Genomic DNA, 25193 nt, shown 5'->3' with positions numbered 1-25193 from the left:
TCAGCAGGGCTATCGACGATGTTACTAATGCACTCATTGCAAAGAAAGATAGATTTATAAAATGGCCTAATCATGAGGAAATTTTGAAATCCAAGCAAAATTTCTTTTCCCGGGGTGGATTTCCAGGAGTAATTGGCTGTATAGATGGAACTCATGTCCGAATACAAGCACCTTTGGAAGATGAGGCCGTGTATGTGAACAGGAAGGGGTTTCATTCCATCAATGTACAGGCCATTTGTGACCATGAAGGTACTTACTATAATATAGTCTACATATATTATATCATTACAAATTGGTTAAATAGAGAGTATATTAAACCCAGATAGAAAACCTTTCATAATTTTTCATAACAACTTCAACAGGAAAATTCATTAACATTGATGCTCAGTAGCCGGGCAGTACCCACGATAGTCACGTATTTCGGACATCCGAGGTATGCACCTTCTTGGAAGAAAACCACCGTGGTGTCGAAGATGGCTACCTCATTGGTGACAGTGGCTATGCGTGTTCTAGGTTTTTAATTACGCCGTATCTACATTCTGCAAACCTGTCAGAGGAAGCATTTAATACGGCTCACTGTCGTACACGCAACGCTGTAGAGAGAGTCTTTGGTTGGTGGAAAAGAAGGTTCCACGTCTTGCATAGCGAAATCAAGATGAGGCCTGCAAAAGTCTGCAAAAGAATTGGTGCCTGTGCCATTCTGCACAACATTGCCATATCTCTTAAGGAAGAGATGGATGATGAGGACGAAGAAGACGTCAACGCCGCTGTTCATTTGGCTTATCGGGGACCTGAGGACGGAAGAGCAATCAGGAACTTTATCACCAGGACCTACTTCTAAAATGAATGCATATCAAAAATAAATTTTGAAAACCCCTTATATTATTTACGAAATGAATTAAAACTGCAACTGTTTTATAAGTAGTACATGTATCCTTTTTTTTATTCGTCCGTTATGGCTTGTAGTGCTAGCAAAGCATTTTCATTCTGAGTTACAGTCTGCTTCAGGCATTCAATCTGCAGCGCCAGCTTCGAATTCTGTAATTCCATATTCTGCTTCTCGAGGTCCGCCCGTTCGAGATCCTTCTGGAGCTTCATGTTCTGCAGTTCGATGTTTTTTTTCTGACAGCATAGAACCTTGAGAATGATCATTTTCTATATTGTAGCATGTGTCCTTTACTGCTGATCTCTTTTAAGTGTTAATAAATATATCATTAATGTTACTAGTATTCTTATCCAGCAAAAAAAAAATCAGTAAACTACATGTCAGAAGTACAATTTACAACGACAGTATAAACCAGGATAAATGCACAATGCTTATTATTTTACCTCATACTGCATCTTCTGAAGCTGTTCAAATGAGATCTTTCTTCGTTTTATCTGCACACGAGAAGTAGTTTTATCTCCTTCGCTATAATTTAAAAAAAAAAAAGGAAGTGGATTAGCTATTAATATACAGACCCTGAAACGTACTACTACACCAAAAAAACGTGCGACTTTCGTGCGAGAAACGTTTCGTGTAAACCGTTTAGCGTTTCGTGTAAACCGTTTAGCGTTTCGTGTAGCGAGCGTGCAACCGATTGCATGGTCACTCAATTCTCCTACTGATTAACCTATTAGGAATTTACATGACAAGACAACAGATTCTAATTAAAATTTGAATTGTAAAACCGCTCCTCTATATACAATACGCTTATAGTACTATATATAAGCGTACGGGCGGTTTTCTTAGTCTAATCTTAATTAGACTGAAGTTAACGTAGTCTTATAAAATTATGTACATACACATGTAAATGAACTATATACGCAGCATTCAAGTTGCACAATACCTTGCAATGTTTGGTTCACTCGTGTATGCGGACTTCCTACGTGCTAGGCGCCGTTGCCTCTTGACTGAACTCGAGGGTAGAACTGGTGGACTCGAAGGTAGAGCTGCTGGTCGAAGCGGATTTGGGAGAGGATGGCATCTCTGCTATAGCAGACACATTAGATTAACATCAACACATGTAACATAATTATATCTTATTCGATTGTGTGTTTACATCACATTGCTAGTGCGGGTATATTCAATGCATTTTTTGTTCCTGATAATCTTTGCCTATCTAGACCGATTCAGAAAACAATCTAATTAGAAGGGGAAAAAATCTATGCATAAAACGTACAATTTTAAACTGTTTAAAACATTACTTGGATAGGTAGGGGAGTCGATCAAACCCATTGGAGGTAGACTTCATTTCACTTCATTTGAGATAGAGAGAGAGAGAGAGAGAGAGAGAGAGAGAAATGCAAAAAAAATGATAATAATGAAAGTAATGCTTCTTCGACCGTGTTCAAGTTGAAAAATTGTATTCAAGACTTGAGTCTTACCCACCCCCCCCCCCCCCTCTAAAAAAAGAGAAAACTTGTGATGCTCCTTTCTTCACATCTTCCTGAGAGCATTACCAACTCCCAACAGAGACATTCTGCATTGAAACTGTTTTTTCACCGCGTTTGTTAAATTGGTTTGTTAAATTGGACACCGCTCATCGACAGTCATCGTAAACACATTCACATGGATGTTTATGACCGCACGGACTTTATTGTTTGTACTGGCGCAAATACAGCGATATACATTATACATTATAAAATACCTTTTATTCCTTGAGTTGTGTATATGATTTTATTAATAAATAGTTTTTAATAATACCAATGTTTCAATTACCCAATTTTGTCATAATTTTATGTTTAGACAGCTCAGTTTAGCAATGGCCCCACCGCTTTTTACTCTTTACACTTTCGAAAAGGTTAGGTATACGCATTGGCAAAATGAAAACGGCTAGCATCCGCACAAGTATAGAAAAAAAATCTTGACATATGAACGCATGTAAATAGATAAAAATAAAGAAAATTGGTAAATTCAAATGAAGTGTGTCTTAATAAATGTCTCAAAATTTCTTACACTTTTTCTAAATTTTAAGGAGTTTGATATATCTTTTCATTGTCATTACAGTCAGATTTTATGACAATTTTAAGATATGTCTTCACTCTTGTGATAAATTTCATTGTTCTATATTTTGATAGTTTTGTGAAATCCAGCTCTTATTGATCAAGAATTTGACTTCAGAATTACTTTGCTTATGTCCTTTCTGATATATTTTATTTTATCAAATAAAATATACACATGACAACTTTGTCATGTTGTATATTTTATTTGATGAAATAAAATATATCGGAAAAGACAGATATGTTGTACGTGTGTTTAATTAAACATATACAAGTTAAATTGTTTTGAGTGGAATATTAATAGAGGAATTTTGGGTCATAGTGTGTTTGATAAAGTAGAGTAGATGTTTTGTTTTATTGATCTCAATATTTTGTTCAGGTTTCCAGTTTACAGCAATAGACCGTATACACATGTATTGCCTTTTGCATGGGAATACCCCTTTTTGTGCCCCACTTGTGACGTCATATTTGTATTTAAATTAGCATTTTGATGTATCAAGGCTATGCGATTCTGAATTTGAATGGGTATCCAAAAATTAGTCCAAATCAACTGTTGGTATATGAAAGGATAATGATACTTATGCGTACTGCGGATCCAGTGACATTTAACCATTTCTGTGCCACAGGGCCTATTTGGGTCTATTTGAATATCTACGTTAAGTGCCACAGGGCCTATTTGGGCATATGGCAATTTGAAAAAATATAAATTAAAACTAGAGACGAGCTCGTTGCAAGCAACGATTAGGTTTTCCGTCGTAGCTGCGTCATACTTGTGACGTATTACAAAAAATCGATAGCTGACCATAGTACAATATTAGATGTGTAAACACTGAGAAACAAAGTATTATATATCTGTGACTGCGTAGATTTTACAGTGATAGAGAATTCGTCTGGATCTGCATCGGTCGTGTGAAGTACGAACCGGGTGAGGGAATGTTGGCGTAAAGGGTATAAGGTTGTGGCGCGCTGTGGGCCGTAAGCTAAAACGAAGGGTAGGTTTGCCGTATTCCTAAAGGTCCACCAGTACACAGTTCCAGAGAAATAAACAGGCAATTGATGCAAGATTCCACATTATTGGACGAGACTCAACGATGGCAACATTATAACAATTTAACAGACAGACATGTTACAAACAATTCGGATATGGCCAGTAGTGGCCTCCGGACTCAAGACTCTGGGAGAGTCGGACGTGGCCGGGGCTGGCCGACGTATTCCAGACTGCGCATTGACAATTGTACATAACTATTTATAAGAATCTTAACAATGAGTATAAATTGACAGGTAATGATATAAGTAAGCTGAGTGAAAGGTTCACAGATATAAAATAATTAAATAAACTCAGTGAGTCTTTAATGTCCAAGAAATGAAAATCTGATAATTGCACAATGATGTTTTAAGAGATTAACAGTCCTTGAGACATGACACTCTGTCTCTTTGAAATCACATATAAAGTCTGAAAAGTGTCAATCACTAAATAAAAAAAGTAACTTTGTAAGATATGAACTGTGAGAAAAAATTACGATTTTTACAAGTAAAGTCAACAACAAAAAATATAATTAAACAGTGCAATTTGCACGATGATGCTACATGTTTATAAGCAAATACAGATCTTAACACATTGTCTCTAGTTTGATTCGCCGCATTTTATTCACAGAGTGGGACTGTGGTTATGCCCGGTACGAAGGTAAAAAGACCATTGGCAAACGTTTTACACGCATTTTTATCAAACTCAAGCGCCAATGAATCTCTTAGTATATATGCGGAGATCCTGGAAATTTTACAAGGGGTTTTGAAGAATAATTTTGTATTTCGAGGAGGGGGAACATGCGCGGATCAGAAAATTTTTCCGGGGTGGGGGTTGAAAAGTCAGACGGTTATTTGACTTTGCCAAGGGATGTCTGAGGCATATTTGGTAAGTTTATAATGTACACGTAATTGAAAGAAATTTCGCTGGGGGGGGGGGGGGGGGGGGGTCTGGAACCCTTCCCCTTCTAGATCCGCGCACGGAGAAGACCAATGCCGGTAATTTTTCTATAATTTTAACCATTTTTATTTAAATATTCATGTTCATAATTATCAAAAAACCAATATAACCTTTCAAAGCAGTTAAAACTTAAGATACGAACCATTTAGTCTCGGTGAGTATTGCGTCCGCGTACGAAAATAATGGCAATTTTCAAGAAATTCGGATGGACGATCTGTGTCCTAGGTTGTCCATCCGATTCTTTTTCTGACTAAAAGCTACAGACCTGCAGTTAGAGATTGTCAAACTCTTATTGATTATGTCAATTTGTTTGTCTCAAAGAATCATTTTTTAAATCAATAAAGTTTTACCTTAAAAAAAAAGAAAGAAATCGGGCACAATTTTCAATGCTAGCATTTTACAATTTTATGGTCTAATAAAATTTCAAGAAACAACTCTTCATTGCTTTATCCGAAATATTGCATGAAAAAAAATTTACATCGCAGTTTTTAAATTACCAAAGGATATTCAAAATGAACTTGGATTAACCGCTAACAAACAGGCATAAAGAGAGACTGAGAACCAATTTCTTCTCTTTTTTTTTACATCAAAAGAAATTCAAAAATAAATCAAAATATATGTTTTCTTTGTATGCGTTATTGAAAATGTAGATCAGCAAGGGGTTCTTTGTTGTGCAAGCACCTACTTACATATATAATGTAACAGATTGTTACACGGGTCTACAACGATGACAAATATCGAAAAGGCAATATTGTGGGTGAAGGATGAATGTGTAGTTTGTTTTTTAAGGTTATTTTTGATAGATGTAATTATATTTATCTGGATCGGTTATGTTTGTTAGTTTGTTTTGTTTATTAAAGAGGAGTAATTTCCTAGCATGTAGCATCGTTTTTGAAAGTGGGGGGGGGGGGCAAACTCATCCAACAAATCTTCACAAGCAAAAAAAGAATTTTTTTAAAAGAATTTTCTAAAATTTTCAAAATTTCACTCATAATATCATGATTTTCATACCATTTTTTTTACATGCTACAAAAAAAAAGGGGGGAGGGGCAACTCCATGACAATTCAATTTTTTATGTAAATTTTAAAAAAAATAGTTGCTGCGAGAAAAAGTGGGGAGAGGACATCTTTATGTCATATAACATGTGAAACTGATTTCATTCCACCCACAAGCTTGCAATAATGAAATAATTTTAATGAAAACAATATAAATAGACGTCATAAATCCCATATCAAACGACATATTACCACTTGATTCTGCGCGTCTTTTTAATGAATTTATAAACAGCGGCAAATTCTAAAATGTATTTTTAAAGATAATGTTAGCTGCAAGTATGTAGACCTTGTATGAAAAATTTCGGATGGTAGTCAATATTTCCGGGATACAGACCGAGCGGTACATATGCAGTTAAGGTAACTAAGAATGATTCCAATTAAATACTTTGTTGAGTAATGCAAGCTTTAAAGAAAGCAATACTTATATTTGTTTAAAATATAACACCTAAATACTTCGTCTTAATTCGCTATTTGTAGAACAAGCAGAACCAGTATCAGTCTGACCGGCCTCACCATATACATTGTTGGAATTTAATTGTCCTAGCATCGCATTGCTCTGCATGTACACAATTTCTTATAAAAATTAAACACTTAAAGTGTTCATCTATATGGCTACACATAACGTACACACGTGATTCAAAATAACCAACACGGAAAACGGTAAAGAATTCAGTCATTGATTCTACATTTTATAGAACTTGTAAAAAAACACATTGCGGGTCTGAATGTTTGTTGATATGTCAATCTATCAATATACAGTTTGTTATTTTTTTTCGATTGCTAAGACTACAGCGTATTTGATGAACATTGAACATTTTTTCCATGCCACTTTTTTCCATGGAAGATAGCGAATGTATACAAGTATAAAGCATTTATAAAATTTATTTAATTCCCTCTTTAGAATTGTGTATGGAATAAATAATTTATAAGTTGCTGCTGAAGGTTGTTTGGTATTTTCGTTTGTAGATGTTTTGCAAGTAAAAAACCTGAAACGCGGGGCAAGTCATAATTAATATCCCTGATAACCGTAACTTAAAACTAGCGGCTTTGGATTCAAATATTATCGTATACGAATATTTAGTTCACTTTTTAAAATCATCTCCACGATGATAATTATATTATATTTATCGCAAATCAGTATTGTTTTTTTTTTGCTTTAAAAGAATTGTTCTATCGGGAGCAATCCCGCGTTCGTTTAAATTGCCAGTGTACATTTGTCATGTCAGTAATACACATTGTGCTTTATAAGACTGTCGTGTAAACGTATTGTAGAAAAGTTGAGTTTAATTACCATGCATTGGAACCATTTTATTAACACATCTCCCAGTACTGAAACAATTCAAAATGTCTCTGTTACAGTAAAACAGTGGGGCGACGCGTTAAACGTGTACGTCCAGCTCTACAAGCACATGCACTATCGTCTAGGCGACGGCCTGAATACAGCTAGCGACTCTCCTATCGATCGGTTACCTGAGTCTCGTAATGCATCTAAATATAGACAGGGGCACAGTTATGAAACAAACAACAAAAATAAGGTCAAAGAGGTTCATCTATATGAAATGAAAATGTACATATGAATAAAAACATTTGGGAATTTTATGTGGAATTATTTTTGCGCACTACTTGTATCAGTTAGTGCATTACAAGAAGCCCTTTCATAACCTCATAAACGTGCGCACCCCCACAAAAATGGACCGAACTGACAACAATTGTTTCTGCAAATACTGACTATAAATTACGAAAACATTAACTTGAATACTATAGAAGGATTCAAAATTAATTTCTTTACAACTTTGCTTCAATAATGCATTAGAAATGTTTATTCCTTTTTAAGTTATTGACAAGAAACTTTGGACGCCTCTAACTCCCTAATTATAAGGGCCAGCCCTTTATTCGGCATACCGAATGAAAGGTCTGAGTAAGACCAAGAACTTTTAAAATACATGTTATAACAAATTTTTATCAGGTAGAAAACTAACACGGAAAATACGCGAATTTTTTTGATTTTTTTTCTTACCTTTGTTTCAACATCTATACCACCCCTTAAATTTGCATTTAAATAATAAATAAAATATATCTCGCACAAATTCAATGTATTAGCTTCCAAACGAGCCCATCTTTGAGACTCTGCCAGTCATCGTTAAAGCTAAACCCCCTGGACAAAAGAAGTCGTTAAATTTTACTAAAAGGGGAATAACTCAAAACCGGATAGGGATTTTCCTCAACTAAAATATGCAACGACAACATCGTGCAGATTGTTATCAGTCCTGAAAATTTCAAAACAATCGGTGAACAAACGAGCGAGATATTTAGGATCAAAGTTGGCGTCTAGAAGAAAAAAAAATAATAAGAAATTTGAAAATTTTTCAGAATAATAGTAAGGTTTTCCGCTCCCAGCGGAAAACCTTAATAAAAAAAATATATTAAATATATTCAGGTTCTGTTTTTCGTTAATGATTTTTTAAATTTGTATCAATATACATCGTATGATCTACGTGTTTAGTGAAATAATGCTGATAACGTCACAACGTAAAAAATGACATCATAATAATAACATCACTACGTCACACAGCGCCAACTCGTTGTCTGCGTTTTACCATGGCTGGCGCATGGTTTTTGTGAATAGATCCCCATGAATTTTCCGTCAGAACCGGAAAATAATATCTGTCCTAATGCACAACCTGGACCAAAGGAAATGCCCCCTCCCCCACAAGAGCAAAACCAATCTTATTCCTACTCTGCCATATAAAACTGGGGCTCGTTTAACATAACTGACTTATGACAAAAAATTTTCATAAGATCTCATCATAGCTTATAAAAATTGTCATATCTTAAGATAATCTTAAAAACTGTCAAAAATACAGGTCTTAAATCCAACTTTAAAATGGCGAGAGCTAACACTTTAGTCCAATACCTAAGGCCGAGTATAATTCGAGTGTGTGCGACTTTTTACTTTCATGCTGCCGTTAGTGCTGATTAAAAAAATAAAACACATCGGTAATATCCATGCAGTTTTTTTTAATTTAAAACATAAATCGGGTAAAAAGCTACTGCAGACAGCATCGTTCTCTGGTATTGTATATTATGCAAGAAATCGAGAGAATATGAATCGCTTGAAGGAGACCGTGTGTCTTTTTTGGGGAGTTGATTTTAATCAACTCTCCTATTCAGTTACTCTGGCAAACCGAAAGTGAAACAGTGTTTGGACCTAAGCACAAAACATCACCGCTGACAAGACGTAGATCTTGAAAAAAAAATAATAGAAAAATTCGATGTAATAAGAAAACTTATCTATAAAAACTTTGAAAATAGTCAGATTTTATATAATACGAATAATTTAGATATTTTGTAGTCTCATGTATTCCAGTCTCATGTATTCCTACGACATATTTTAATGAGTTTATTACAGTCTCGTTCAACCAAACGCTCGGCTGTCTCCGTAAATCTCCGACAAGCAGAGAGGCTCTCTTGTTTGTCTGATATTAACGGAGACAGCCGAGCGTATAGATGAACGAGACTGTATTAAGAGTTCGATGTCAATAGTGCTTGGATCCATACAATATTTAGAATTGTTTCGATTACTAATACATAGTTTGAAATCTATATTTTATATTACACATGATTCATATGGGTTTCTCAAAATTCTTGGCGGAAAAAAATTCATAATTTTTATTATAAAAAAGTGCGTAATTTAAATACAGACTAGAAACTATTAGTAATTGCCATGCAAGATAAGTTGATTTTTAAATCAATGATAATCGATAAAATCAACTCCCGTCAGTACTTCAGTACTTTGATTTTACTTAGAATTGAAATATTGACAGAGCACCAAATGAAGCATGTACTTTGTTTTTTTTTTTCATTCAGTGTTAATTAATGAACGGCAATATAAACTGCGATATGTCAAATAAGGAGGAATGGGGCACTGAAAAAATACTTTGATATGATCCTAGAACCAAATTTTAGCCAGATTATCAACATGAAAAAAAATTTCATCTGGTGACATTTTACGGTAGTTTCCATGCATGTGAAAGAACAAAACTGAATCTTTGGACAGAAAAACCAAGAACTGCATGTAATGGTGATGCTTCTTTGACCGTGTTCGAGATCAAGACTTTAGTGCCCCCCCCCCCCCCCCTGCGCTGACAAGACGTAGGTCTTGAAAAAAATAATAATCAAAAAATCAAAATCCGTCTCCTTTCAAAGTTTGAATTATTTAAAGTGCCCCCCCCCCCCCCACCGCGATACCTATTGATACCTTTTTCGTATCTTCTATCTCCTTCTTCAGAGCATTTCAAACAGAGACATTCTTACTTGAAACTAAATTTCAACCGTGTCTCTAAAATTGGACACCGCACGTCATAGACATTTCATTTTCACACGGATGGTTCTGTCCGCACGGACAGTTTATGTATAATTTTAGTGTATAAAATATATCAATGTTTTAATCACAAAATTTTATCATTATTATATTTTAGACAACTCAGTTGGTCAAGCGGATTTAATCACTAAAAAGAACTGCACGATCACAAGAAGACTCCATAGCTCGAATCGAGTTATAGAATCGTAAATGTTTTGCATTTAATAACTGTTATATTTCATCGTATGATGATGAACTATGTGTAATCGTTAACTTTCTTAGGTTTATATTGTTTTTGATTCTTTGAATATTAGAACGTATCGATAAATAAGCTAAGATATTAGAGAACATCAAGAACAAAATAATACATCTTTTCCGAGACGCGAGTTCAAACGTTTACAACTGACGATCGTGATTGTCAATATTACACGTATCATGTGGTAAAAGTTTTTACTTTGTATGGAATAAAATGTAAAAATTAAGATAGTGTTCACCTGTCCGAGAAAAGGAAGATTTTAAAACATACCGATAATTTAAAGCTAACATAGTCCGAATTTTTTTGGCCATGAGAGTATCAAATATTTTTCTATACAGACCAAATTTATTAGAAAGATGCCTATTTACACAAGCAAAATCCGTCTCCTTTCAAAGTTTGAATTATTTAAAGTACATAAAAAATTTCTGGATGGGAACACAAAAAAACAAACCAATTCCATCATGGGAATGTTTAGAAACGGGAACTGTTTGGTTTCGTTCCCGAATGATTGGGTTTATTCAACCCGCATGTGATGTATCGATTGTATACAAAACACTTCTCCAATTATTCGTGAATAAAATGTACCGACGTTTATTTTTTATTTGATTTTTTTTCAAAGTCGTTATACAACCATACCCGCCTTGACCTTAGCAGCGAATTTTATTATGAGACGAAAAAAATCAATACAATTTATGTCGTTTGTTTTGTAAATAAATTGTGTACATCACTTTTTCATCAAAATATGGCTTGACCTGGAAAACACATGCAATGTCTATTATGATACACATACTTAGCAAAGCCATCGTATAAAAGCGAACACAAAATTTTAAATGAAATCAGGCATAGCAGCTTTAAAAATTTCACGATAAGCCTATATATAATCTATTTACGAAATCATTAATACATTCATTTGTGGTATTTTGAATAACACTTTTTGTTCAACTTGATTGTAAAATATGTGTAAAAACGCATGTCTAATACACTTCGTTGTTTTGGTCCAACAGAAAGATCATACTCGTTCATGTGCGGACCTAGAAGGGGGTGCATGGACTATTCCTTCCACCTCTTGGAAAATTCAAATTATTAAGATTACATAGCAAAATTCCCGTAATAGGCCTCAAACCCCCTCTCCAACCTTGGAAAACAAAATTATCCCTCGGACCCCCCTGGAAATGTTTTCTGGATCCGCGCATGCGGTTACAAACATAGCTTATTACATTTTATCAATGTTCTCCCTTAATAAAGCAATAGCATACAATATAATGAGAAATGAATATTGAACAGCGTTTTCATCACACAAATTCCCTTTACCGAGGTTAGCGAGAAGATTTTAATCACAAAATGATTTATTAATGTATGTCATTTCTTCTTTAAACTCTCTATATATAAATCACACTTGCGTCGGAAGCATATTTAAATGGGGGGGGGGGCTAGACTAATCCTCAGAAATGTTGACAAGCAAAAAAAAAATAAAAAACTAATTCCCAAAATCATGCATAATCCGTGAGGGGGGGGGGGGGTACGTAAACTTCCAACAAAAAAAGAATTTATTTTTTGCGGGGGATCATGATATTCCTAATCCGTGGGAGGGAGGGGGGGGGGTAATAATATACCTATACCTCCCCAAAAAATCTTACCTACCAAAAAGTTTTTTTTTTCCCACATCATGAAATTCCTAATGGGGGGGGGGGGGGGGGGGCTAGTATGCCTATGACTCCAACTTCTCAATATCTAATCATTTCAAGGTAAATTTAGGAACAATTATATTTCCTGCGAGAAAAAGTGTGGGGGGGGGGGGCTGAACCCCTATATGATGCTATGTGCCTAATGGTTAGCGCCCCCCCCCCCCCCCGATTCCGACGCCTATGTAAATAACATTACAGGTGGTGACTGTTGGAGAGTTTCATTTGTTCATGTTTTTTACATTGCAGTGCAATACATCAAACTTTCTTAAACACGGAACGCGGGCTGATTCGAAAATACCACCAAATGACTGTACTATAAAACTTGGACGGGCGGTTATGCTTGCGCGATTTCACAGAAATGATTATTAAATCGAACAAGGAATTGCTTACCAATCTAGCACAGTCATCCTTTGTCTGTCTGCCTATCTAACACACATTAAAAATCAAATATCAAATTCTTTTTTGCGAATTTCTTAAACTGCATCATGATAAACCTTTACAGTTGCAGCCAGCAATACCCGCTTCTTGACCACTAACATATTTGCGTTATACTAATTAATTAGTTTTTGAAAATTATCAGCTATTTATGACAATGATTGTTACAAAAATATCGTATTAATGATGCATACAGGCTCTAAAACAATGTAAGTTGGTTATATAAAATCGCTTTAAAACATTTGGTGTTTGCTTAATTACACATATAGTTTACTGTTGTGCTAATATGGTTTGTACATTGTCAGTAAATCCCATACGGTGCGAGACCGAATGAAGATGTTTTAAAAATAAATGTCCACATTATTCGGGGGAAAAACTTAGTTATTGTTATTTTAAACAATATTCTTTCGTGATAACTATTTGATAATTCCGCCCCATCAACTGAAGATTTGTGGTTCCAATTTTCACAGTTTGAGGAAAACTCTGGTGTGAAAATCATGATTAAGTTTGCATTGCATGACATAAGGTTAACAAAAAAGAAATCCGATAAATTATGATTTTTTTTAAGTCAACCTACTTAAACTCTCTCTCTCTCTCTCCCTCCCTCTCTCTCTCTCTCTCCCAGGAATAAGATAAAAATATTATCGTGAAATAAGAGATTTATGCGTTAGATCTTATAGAACTAATTACAATTTCAATGATAAAAAATTCACATGTACGCATGCGTGAATTATGATAAAGGATTGACAGGATAAGAAAGTGATTATTTTAAAAACTGCACGTATTTGTTAAAGCTTGGGAACATGCATAATTTAATAAAGTAATTCATATTTTTTGAAAGACGTGGTTTTCTTTACATTTCTTTTTCATCTGGATACACTAAAAGAAAGAAAGAAAAGAATAGCGTAACGTCTTATTTGAAATAACAGAGAAAAAGATATAAAGAGCCATTGTTTTCGATAATAACATTAGAAATTATCAATTAAACACAAAACTGCTTCCCGCAACAAAAATGGTACGGCGCGTTTTGTCAGATTGTTACGCCAAAACATGAATTTGATAACGTCATGCTGGGCACTGAACCGTAATAACGTCTTTTTGACGTGGCAGCAAAAGGGTTAGGACACATCTGAATATTTCACTCGGAGCCTGTGATCATGTATGCAGCGACAATGTATGACTTTCATTTTTATTTGTCTATAATATACATTTTGTACATAGGCCTATAATTTAAAGCGTATGTGATTTGATTTGTAAGTGATGAATCATTGCATTGCAAGTGATAAAACAGTATGTAAGGACTGAGGAAATCACATCATTGGATCTGGAACAGCCTGAATCTCTGTTGAGTGTTTATAATATGACGTCATCAATCAGTTCGCATTGTCAGCCGACAATGTAAACAATCAAACAAGCATTGATTAATGGGGAAATTTTTAATTACTACACTATAAGAATACACATATAATTTTATTAGTTCAAGTTGATTCTAAACTAAGAACAAGTTTCCTGTCCATTTAATATTTCAAAATTAAATATACTGTACCTGATGTGGTTGGCATTGATGACTCGAACCCCCCAGCAATTCCGCTGAAATTAGGTCTATCCTTCATAAGGTCAATAAGCTTCTCCTCAGCGGCAGTTGGGGGTTTTAGAGGAGGACCTCCGCCCGTTTTTCTCGCATGTTTGCGGGCCTCGGTGAAGGTCTTTTTCGCCCCCTGCTGCAGGTTCCCGCACTTGAACTTAACCTGCTCTACTGATCTGCGTTGAACGCCTACCGCATTTACTAAATCAGTAACCTCTGCCCATTTGCTGTTCTTTTTTGCATTGGTAATTAAATTATTCTGCTTCGCTTTGAGTACTTCCTCATTTTTTTCAACAAAATCGGTTAGAATTGTGATTTCGGCCAAGGACCAGTTACTGCTTCGTTCTCGTTTGACTGCGACAGCCATTTTCATTACCGTAGATAAGGTAACACGCGCGTGCAGACGATTTTAACAAAGTGTTAACTAATAGACTGTTTCACGATAAATTCGACGCATGCGCATAACTACATCCGCAGGGCAACTGCTATGTAGGTCACTATTTCTACTACGAAAGAACAAAAGTTCACACGCATGAAATAAAGTATTTTTAAGTGAAAGTGTGTTTGATTTTTTATTTTTAAGTAATCATTGTATCCAAATCCCACTTTTTATGAGAAAAAATACAAGGTATTACGCTATTTAGATTTAAAATTAAGAGTCGAACTTCATGCACTACGGGCACTTCCGTGTTTATATACTTTGTCGAAGATGGCTACCCGGGAGAATTCAAATGACCAAAAGAGAAAAAGAAAGGGTGCACTGACTGATTTGCCAATTAATACCAAGCTACAACACTTGATGGTATTATTCCAGATATACCTGGTCATGGAAACCTCCCCCCATTGCAGTTAGCGTCTTATTCTGCCATCCCTCCAAATTCCCTGCCCAAGATCTCCTTTCAACAAATCTACCATAACATGATTTTACGACGTACAGTTGATGGGAAAGAAGTTAATAACTACAAGGGCTTGGACAGGGCTGTGAAACATTTTGAGGCAGGAGATATTTCTCAAATTGTAGCTGCCCAAGTAAGCAAATATATCCCTGATTATAAAGTATAATTTTTTATTTTTCAAACCATGGATTTACATGGATTATTTAAAATCATATTAAAATATCAGTGTTATTCTACACAGAAACCACATACATGTACATTTAGTTCATAAATATACATACCATTTTTTTTTTCATAAGAGCATTTGCAAGCTTGCTCCAAAAATGTATAAAATATTTTAATATGTCAGTTTAGACAAGTTAAACATATTGATTATCTTTTACAAATATCTGACCCTTAAAGAGGATACAATAACAATTTGTAGAATAGATGCGTGTCTTTTATATATGATATATTGCCAATTGGATAATCATTTTATCAAATCATTTATCGATTGATGATTCTGTTGAATATAGCAGAGGATTTTGTCTTGCTTCAATGAAAAAGGCAAATTACAAAGTGGATATTTGCATCGAGGACAACAGAATGTGTGTTTTGTCTACTGTGAATGCCCAATTGGGTAGGAGCTTTTTACCATTCAGCTGTTCTCTCAGAAAATATTTAAATTCCATAAAAATATATCATTTGATGCTTTCAAACCCTTTCAGATGAAGCACCGTGTAAAATACAGGCAATGCTGGAGTCTTGAGCAAATTTACTGGTGGATCATTTGAACAATGTGTATTTAATTTGATGAATAATTATTGGTTCAAGTATAACATTAATATTAATGAGATGAAAAAATATATAATGTATGTGGAACGTGCCGAGACCAATCAAGATGGACCCTAAGCCCCTCAAGGAGTGGAATTTTGCCAAACCAAAACTGCAAGAGAGTGGTGAGATTGAGCACAAGACCACGGATGGAAGAAAGTTGGATTTTGATCCACGTCATCCAACACAGAGAAAGTTCAATATCTGCCACTCTCTTGAGCAGCTTAAATTGCTCAAGAGCATATTTCCCAATACTGGACAGTTAACATACTCCAACATGATCTTGGTTTAAAATTTAATTTTTACTACATAATTAAGAAAAATACATTTATAACAACAACAGATAATTTCAATTCCTGACACCTTATATGATGGACAATTTAAAAAAAACTTAAACTAAAACTCCTCTGAAAACATAACATAAATTTAATAAATAAATTCTTTTGAAAGGCATGGGTCACTTGTGGAATATTCCGGATGAAAGCCCAGAGTTTGAATCTGAAGTGGAGGTAGAGTCAACAGAGGATCCGAGGGAAAATGCGATGAAAGCTCTGATCCTGTCTGATGAGAACTGTAAGAAATGTGTTGTATACATGTAAACATAGAGTCAAAAAATGTAAAAGTAAAACTGAGAAGGATTATTCAATTACTTTTTTGTACATAGTGCCCATGACAATATGAATCAATGAAAGCCTCAGCTCGGACATTGAGGAGAAAACAAGAGGACAGATGGCATGCAGCCTGTGGAGAGACCTGCACAAGGGGAGAATAACTAGTTCCTTATTTGGCGCAGTTCTAAGCTCTGGAACAAATCCTGTCTCTTTAGTGAACCAGATTGTGAATGGTTCTAATCTTGACAGGTACATTTTCATAAAACTTACAGGTATAAAAATCTTTAACTAAGAAATGCTATAAGTTTATAATTTTGCTAAATAAAATCTCATACTAGGTACCAGACACTACCTCCACCAGTCCAGTGGGGAGTAGACAAGGAAGAGGAGGCTCTCAAGGACTACCTGACACTGCAAAATGCTGTGACTGATTTAACAACGGAAGCATCTGGACTCACCATCTACACAACCCATGCCTTTTTAGGAGCATCTAGTGATGGTTGGGTGCATGATAAATCCATGCCCGAGGGGAACCAAACAGGGGTTTTTGAGATCAAATGTCCATACTCGATCTCTGGAAAAATTATTACTGATAAAGAGGTAAAATAAATTGTGCAAGAGTCAACAACTTTTTTATCATCTTCAAAGCACATTTATTGAACAAGTTTGTGAACTCTTTCAGGTACATGCGCTAGCAGGACAAGCTGGGTTCTGCTTGGAAATTACCAAAGAAGGGCCTCGACTAAAGAGAAGTCATAAATATTATGCCCAAATCCAAGGGAAAATGGCAATAATGGGATGTTCGTGGGGAGATTTTGTTGTATGGACCGCTGCCAGCCAAAGCAACTGCTTTGTTGAAAGAATTAACTTTGATGTTGAATTTTGTTCTGCCATGTTGCCAAAATTAGTTGAATTTTTTGTTAGTCACATTTTACCCTTTTACACTAAACATTAAAGAAGATGGGTGGATAAGGCGTGTAAAATGCCCATACACGGTCGGACAGGCTACTGAAAAATTAAAGTATCAATAAATCTGATGGGTTTTTTTTAAATCATTTAAAACAATATATATTTAACGAATCATTGATTTGCAACCTAAAGGTATGTTCAATAATTGGAATATGTTGACTCAAACAGGCGTATACGTATCAAAACCTGCAAATGTTGTCATTTTTTAGAACTTCAAGGCATTTTCTTTTATAGAGTGGGTCTGTGCTCCATATTTTTCTCATAGTCTAATTAAGGTCTATTGGAAAACAAACCGATTTCAATCAACAAAAACGTGGAGAGATGACCCACTATACATTAAAAATATCATTTTGTATCCCAACAACTGAACGTATTGAAAAAATAATACAAGTCCGATAGTTCGTGACCTTTGTCACACATAATATTTAAAAGCCCACTTTGTTGTGTCTGAAATAGCTCAGTGGTTAGAGTACCTGGCATAAGCTAATCTTATATATATATAGGATTTTTATGTTACGGGTTCGATACCACCAAAATTTCCGACAATATTTTTTTTTCTTATTTTTTGATAATATATTAAAAACTGACTATAGTTAGAAATTTTGCTTTTGCAAAGTTGTATTATAATATATTTGAATAGATTTAATTGGGGAAAAATAAATTTAAAATTGTATTTCATTACTAAATCGAATGGGCATTTGCGCCATCTTATTCCCCCATCTTCTTTCTATTATGCTTTTCATCAAATTCATAAATGACTTAGTTTTTATTATAATGTTTATCAACACAAGCATAGGAAGTGTTTGACTATACATACCTAACTTTCAATCAAAGGTACATCAAGGTTTGTTATCCAACAGCAAACAGAAAACATCTGTGATGATAATGGCACTAAAGAAAGAGAAAGAACACCATCAAATATATGAAAATTTTTGACGCGGCCAATAGCTCTTTCCACATGAATTCTTAATTTAGCAATTTCTTGAGTATTTAAAACTTTTTGAGTTGTAAACTGATTAGAAGAAGAACGAAAAGGTGGAATATTAAGAGTGCATCCCTTTTTCTCTAACATGTCTTTGATGGTAAAACCCTTGTCTGCCATCACTCCATCGCCCTCTTCTATGAGGTCTAATAGACAGGTGCGCTCAATCATCTGTCGGTCTGAAACTCTTCCACCACAGCCTTCTGAAACAAATGAAATCACACCAGAAGGAGTGATTCCAACAAGAAATTTTAAAGTAGTGTGATGCTTGTAATTTGAAAATGACTGATTCTGATTAACCAAACTGCTGGATCTTTGAATAAAGATTTCAGTACAATCAAGTATAACTCTTAAATTAGGGAAAGATTTAAAACATGACGGCATATTTATCTGAATAACATCCCTTGATGGAAAGGGGTTCAGCTCCTTAAGTTCCTTGTAGAGTAGGCAAACCCAGGTGGTGAAGTGCTGAGAGAATGCACCCACGGACACACCAAACCGCTCTGCCATGTCCTGGACATACAATCCGACCTAAAGTTATATTTTTAAAGTTCTATGACATACAAGTCAGAGTCTATGGTTCCTGTAAATGAATATGATAGTACATGATAAATACAGATTCATTGCCAGTAATTATGTGTAACCTTCAGCCTCATCATGGTTGCTAAGGAATGGTCGATTGGATAAAGAGCCATGCACCGCCTAGATCTAGTCCTCTCATCAGGGGTTGATGAACTTCCACGCAAGTATACCATCTTCTCGCATTTAGGTGCCAGGTAGCTAAAATTGTTCATTAGTAACATACAATATTTATTTGTACTTATACATAAAAAGGCCATAAATCATGAAATTCCAAATTGAGAATTTCAACTCTTTTTTCTTATTCTTTCCAATGACCAAAAAAAAATAAGAATTAAAGAAAACATACTTAAACAGCCACAAAAACACAGCAAAGCTTGGAAGTCCTGTATAGAACTTAGTCATGGCATCATCATCTTTGATCTTTGAAACAGACCATTTGTTGTCCTGCAACCGTCTGAGTTCCAACTTTAATCTCATGTTCTCCTGTAAAAGAGGATCTGGGTCACACTGTACACCTGTAATTCTAGAATAAAATCCACTAATTAATATACAACAGTACTTCAAACTTTGAACAACCTATATTCTATGGTAGAAGTGAATGAGTTGTTCTCTAATATCAATACCTATGTCTCTAGTCAATCTGACTCCTGTCTCTACATCATCTTCAATCTCTGTCATGGGCGATCATGGGTGATCAGAAATCATCTCTTCCTCCTTATCTGTAAATGTAAATTTCATACAAAGGATGTCTGTATTATAATTAACATCATATAATGTGTAGAAATTAACTAGCTCATTCACTCAATGTTTTGCATATCTGATTTTCAAAGTTGTTTTTATTAAAAAACACACAACCATGATAGTCAATATAAATGGCCCTCACCTTTGCTGTAAGAATGGGCAAACACAGAAAAGCTCAAACTCCTATTCTCCTGCTCTCTACCCCTTTATTTAGACTCTTCAAATTCCTTTTGAATATAAGTGTTTGCAGTCAATAAATGAAGAAATTGCTAATTCTAGATTTGTAATTCTGTAAAAATCTATATTATTTAATTAATATGAATATAAATAATTTTGAATCAATGGTTTAAAGTGCAAATCTTATATACATGTAACAACAACAAAAAAGATTATTCAATATTAATTTTTTGCTAATTAATATTATTTTTTTTTTTTGGTTTATTTATTTCGTATTTTTTTTCAAACTAACCTTCTGCAGATTCCTTCTTGATACTCTCTCTTCTCTCTCATGATCAACTGTTTTTTCCTTGTAAGAGAAGATGGCCGGGGCATTATTATGACTAGAAGAATCTGTTTTCTACATTTTCAAAACATAACAAACTATAAAATTCATTTTAAAATATGTAAACTCTGTTTGCTTCGAGTACTGCTTTTCAAATATTAAAAAATAAAGCAATCTTTCTTATCTTTTTCTCAATGCATACAATGAGAAACACCGTTAGTCAAACTATGAAATTAATGTTTCACGAAGTAAATTAAAGTGTTAGCATGTTGCCGTGATTTCATGGTTTATCTTCAATGAACAGTCTAAAGAGTATGATCGAAGCTTTGGGAGTTTAATGAAAACATAATTTCTCTGCAAATAGCTAAATCAAAAGAAATCATAGCCAAAGACATATAGTAAGCCCCTGTTAAGACTGGAATTGCGTATACATCATGTACATAGTAGGTTCGCTTCGTCGGTCATTTTTAAAAATATCAATGAAAAGATATCATAAACATACCTGCAAAAATGGAGGCCTTTCTCCTTTCCTTTCGAGTCATCCCGATTTGTGCACTGAACAACGCAACAAGCACGCACCATAGCTTTGTGTTTGTTATGATTAGAGCGAAAGAAGAGCGGTTTCAGTAAAAAGAAAGTTGCCCTGCGGAAGTGTTTGTGCGCATGCGCGAAAAGCAGTCCCGCGGTTATCGTGAAGGGGCTTATAAACATAAACTGAGTTAGTTAATTTATTTTTAATTTATTTTCCAACAACAAAAATGTACCTGACAGTTAGCTAACTAGCCGTTAAGTATTTAACGGCAAGTTATGGCACTAACTAGCCGTTAATTTAACTGACGTTCGTGCAACCGGATCCAGCTTAGTAACATAAATTTTTATGAAACCAATGTAAAATACAAACTCAATACTTACCCCCCCCCCCCCAACCCTTAAAAAGGCAACATATTAATTAATTTTTCCAATTTCAACAATTTGGTAATGATGACTGGTGTGAACAAAATCAACATATTAACATTATTTTAGTGAAATTCACAGCGTTTAATTATTTTATGAATGAAAATTAAAATCATAATTTTAGTCAGTGTTTGCGTTTGAATTTCACGCAAATGACGCCGAAAGTGAAATAAGTCAGATAAAATGCAATAGTGCAAGGGCATACACTTGATCAAATATATTGAAAAATTGCATGTCTTACAATTGTATAAAAAAAATGGGAGCTGTATGAAATCGCTACGCATTTAATATAAATGAGCGTTCATTGAAACAGAAATAATTATATCTGTTAATGTTAAGCCCTTGCACTTTGCAATTTTTCGTATTATTCCTGGTTCATTTATTTTTAGCAGTATCACATGACGGGGTGTTCCCAAGACACTAAAAAATTGCTCATGCGATAATGATTTATCTAATTTTAAATTCTATATCGATAACATATCACTTTGTGTAACATTTTTTTTGGAATAAAATACCAAGGTTAATCAAAGGCTAACTTTTAATGTAATATATATCGCTATTTTTTTTTTTGGACGCCCTTAACATAGCTGAGGGATAACTTGTCCAGTGTCCACTCGCGCTGGATCTCTTCGGCCATGGATTAGGGGATGGTCATCATTTAAAGGTTAATATTTGTGGTTTTTTGTTTATTTAAAACATTATTTTTACAGTTTTTAAAACATATTAGACTTACAAACCAACCATTCATTCATGTCTGACGAGTGTTTCCGATTTGAAGTCATATCGCTTTTATTGATTTTCAGAACGACTTTTTAATTTTTACTCCAGTGTTTAATTGAATAAATACAAGATAAACAAACTTTTTTAACATGAAATTAAAACAGTTCTTGTATTTACGGCTATATAAACTCACACACGTTCATATACAAGTTAGTGTGCGTGTGCGAATCTTGTGTATTAGATAACCGCTTACCGCTAGGTAGTGCAGCCGTGGCTCGGCCGTGGACGAAGGATATATTACTTAAAGGTACAACGCAGAGACATGCAAAGCTCAGAACTCAGGAAGATTTGACAAGTTTGCAGTATAATGACTAAAATCTATCAAACAGAAGTTCTTTTTTTTATTTTAAAACCCACAATTGATATAATATGTCTGATATTGCTTTAAATTGAGAATGGCATTTCATTTATAAATTACTGAACGATTTCTTAATTGACACCCTATCGTTTGATCCAATTGAAGAAGAATAAACCATTATGTGTAATCAAAACTGAAACAATTATTCAGTTTGCGGCTAAATAACTCATACAGTATATCCGATTGTTTTCTTTTCGCTTGTCACAAATTTTGCGAAAATGGGGAAAATCTAATACATTTTTAGTTTGCGTCAGTTATTTTTTGCGATTTAAACAGATTCTAATAGAAAATGACACAGGATATAATTTCTGCGTATTCAATTATTTGCCATTTAAAAGAGATCGGGAAAAAGCAAAAAAAAAGATCACCGCTAACATTACCGGATATACGGTATATGAGAGACGTAACTCCCGTGTATTAGATAACCACTGACCGCTACGTAGTACAGCCGCGACCATGGTGACCGATTTTCTCGGCCGCGGGCGAGGGATAGCTTACGTAATGGCACACACACACAGCTCTTATTCAAGATAGATTTTAAATGCATGCAGTATGATAACTAAAATGTAATGCATTGATTTTTTTACACACGTATTTTGTGTTTTACTTGAAAAGAAAAAAAAATGTTATGTTTTCCGAGTTTCGTCTTAAAGAATTGTGCACTATAAGAACTTAAAAACAATGACTTAAACGCTTAAAAAAACCATGTTCATGTTTTCTAAATTTTGTTCTCATAAATTAAAGCCTCCTGTATAAACCAACATACTAACTGAGGCAACTTTATACCATATGTACGCACAAAGACTTTCGTTAACTTGCCAAATAAAAACAGGTACAAGTAAAGTTTTTTACACTCATACTACACAAATCACTTACAAAATAACATTGTAACGACCTTTATGAGATCCCAACAAACAACTTTTTCAGCGACAATCATATCGAAATCCTAACCGTTTTTGAGTTATTAAGCGAAAACTTAAAATAGCAATTGGCCCTTAATTTAAGGTATTCGATGTTTAACGACCACATTTTGTACCTAATAAATTAATGGTCCGATATTCTTAATCATGATATCATTTTGAAGGTGTTATCAAATAAAAATACTCCACCAAAGGAATTTTCAAAAAAATAAATAAAGTCCAACTAATTACACCTTGAATTTTGCATTGAAGTCTATGGGCAACGTATGTTTTAATAAGATATAGTTAAAAGTAACTTAAAATTTGTAAAACTCTCTTGGTTAATGCATGCATAAACTTTCTCCTTATTAAAATATGAATTAAAATGAATCATTTACCGCAGATATTTTGACGAAATTAAAATTTTCTTTTTTTCAACAAGGGAAGATAACTCTTTAAAAAATTTTAAGGTGCAAAATGACCGGCTTCTTATATGTTGTCATTCATGTGAATTTGGTTCAGTTCACGTTCATTGTTATTTAAGAGTACATATTTAACTGGTTTAAAACGATTCAAAATTGTTCAATATCCCTTCATTATACATTGAATACCTTAAGGAGCCATCCCTTTTTTATTGGTGTCACATAAAACCCCTTGATATTTCGCACAACCTTTATTCTACATGTCTTAACAAAATTTGTTTTGTTTAAAAGATACACAGGAAAATATGTCTAAGTTATTGCTCATTTTGGAATCCTGTTTTTTTTTACCCCCTACCTTTTCCTAAATAAAAAAGTAATCCAAAAACAAAAACCGATGTGCACAACTACAATGTCTCTGTTATTCAATTTCGTTGGATTCCTATTCCCTGCTATCATAGTCTTGGAGCCTTACTCTGGAAACCAAAGGCCCTAAACTTTTTGAAAGGGGATTAACTCGTTAACGGAAGAAGAATTCTATAATCTATGAATTGATTTTGATAGTGTTTTGTAAAGTCTATCAACCTTGAAAATTTGAGCAAAAACCGTTCAGAAATGAGCACGATATGAAGCCCCAAATTTCGTGTCTAGGGAGAAGAAAAATCAGAATAATCTTAACCAGCACAATAATAGAAAGGTCTTCCTTTGGAACGGAAGACCTTAACAAGAGACGCGAACATTTCCAGCAATATGGATTTCTGAGCTATGTATCCTGTTATGACACATCCATTGTGTTTGGATGTTAACACATTTAGAACACACTATCAAATTCCAAAAACAGAGTTGACGGAGAGTACAATTTGCATTTCATAGTTTGGCGTATACGAAACTTATAAGCTGCTTTTTAGTGGCATTTAATCCCCCTCCACCCCGTCTGTAGCTTTTAAACTTACAGTGGCACTGTAAGAAAGAATTTATGAGTTAAACTTTTCTAAATTGCAATTATGAAAAGTGGACCTATCAACTACGTGTAGTACATGTGGTTCAAAACATTGAACAATATTTTTGCAGAATTTAGACACTATGCATACAAAATTTAAATCAGAAGATATCTTACATCATAAATAATCATTTACACAATGCATAAGATAAATACAAATATTAAACATACGCTGTAGTAGGCCACAATTGCTTCGAACTTTAAACACAGATAAGCAAACATGGCTGACGAAAGTACCATACAAGGGCAATCAAAAGAAAATGAAAAGAAAGATAATCCTTATAGCACAAACGCAACACATACTAAGTAAATCGAAACAGCCAATTCGTAATAATAGCATCCCC

General features: G+C 34.4%; 3 protein-coding genes across 3 annotated transcripts; 1 reads left to right on the top strand and 2 right to left on the bottom strand.

The window, feature by feature from the left end:
- The first annotated feature begins 243 nt into the window (after positions 1 to 243).
- LOC136275912 (putative nuclease HARBI1) lies at positions 244 to 841 on the top strand. The gene is made up of 2 exons (XM_066086300.1): positions 244 to 249; positions 392 to 841. The coding sequence occupies exons 1-2, from the start codon at positions 244 to 246 to the stop codon at positions 839 to 841; spliced, it is 456 nt and encodes a 151-aa protein (XP_065942372.1).
- Positions 842 to 942: 101 nt separating this feature from the next.
- LOC136275910 (myb/SANT-like DNA-binding domain-containing protein 4) lies at positions 943 to 14710 on the bottom strand. Its single transcript, XM_066086291.1, has 4 exons — positions 14305 to 14710; positions 1870 to 1972; positions 1330 to 1411; positions 943 to 1122 (listed from the first exon to the last, which is right to left on the bottom strand). Exons 1-4 carry the CDS (start codon positions 14708 to 14710, stop codon positions 943 to 945), a joined length of 771 nt encoding a protein of 256 aa, XP_065942363.1.
- A 1623-nt stretch (positions 14711 to 16333) lies between these two features.
- On the bottom strand, positions 16334 to 20175 carry LOC136270187 (uncharacterized). Its single transcript, XM_066067022.1, has 6 exons — positions 20080 to 20175; positions 19820 to 19915; positions 19543 to 19711; positions 19259 to 19394; positions 18450 to 19145; positions 16334 to 16623 (listed from the first exon to the last, which is right to left on the bottom strand). The coding sequence occupies exons 2-5, from the start codon at positions 19872 to 19874 to the stop codon at positions 18450 to 18452; spliced, it is 1056 nt and encodes a 351-aa protein (XP_065923094.1). The 5' UTR covers positions 19875 to 19915; positions 20080 to 20175; the 3' UTR covers positions 16334 to 16623.
- Positions 20176 to 25193: the final 5018 nt, after the last annotated feature.

The sequence above is a fragment of the Magallana gigas genome, chromosome 1 (assembly GCF_963853765.1).
Source record: "Magallana gigas chromosome 1, xbMagGiga1.1, whole genome shotgun sequence".
In the NCBI taxonomy this organism is placed as follows: domain Eukaryota; kingdom Metazoa; phylum Mollusca; class Bivalvia; order Ostreida; family Ostreidae; genus Magallana; species Magallana gigas.
The sequence above is the reverse complement of the archived record's forward strand: the minus strand, read 5'-3'. Positions and strand labels throughout refer to the sequence as shown.

Bases quoted from the DNA above. Each gene is read 5' to 3' on its own strand.
- LOC136275910 (XM_066086291.1), bottom strand. From the start codon at position 14,710: ATGGCTGTCGCAGTCAAACGAGAACGAAGCAGTAACTGGTCCTTGGCC. The intron at 1,973-14,304 runs GTACAGTATATT...TGTCTGCTATAG, and splicing joins ATCAATGCCAACCACATCAG to CAGAGATGCCATCCTCTCCC. The intron at 1,123-1,329 runs GTAAAATAATAA...CTATGCTGTCAG, and splicing joins TTCAGAAGATGCAGTATGAG to AAAAAAAACATCGAACTGCA.
- LOC136270187 (XM_066067022.1), bottom strand. From the start codon at position 19,874: ATGACAGAGATTGAAGATGATGTAGAGACAGGAGTCAGATTGACTAGA. The intron at 19,395-19,542 runs GTATGTTTTCTT...GAACAATTTTAG, and splicing joins GTGTTTTTGTGGCTGTTTAA to CTACCTGGCACCTAAATGCG. The intron at 19,146-19,258 runs GTTACACATAAT...ATATAACTTTAG, and splicing joins CAACCATGATGAGGCTGAAG to GTCGGATTGTATGTCCAGGA.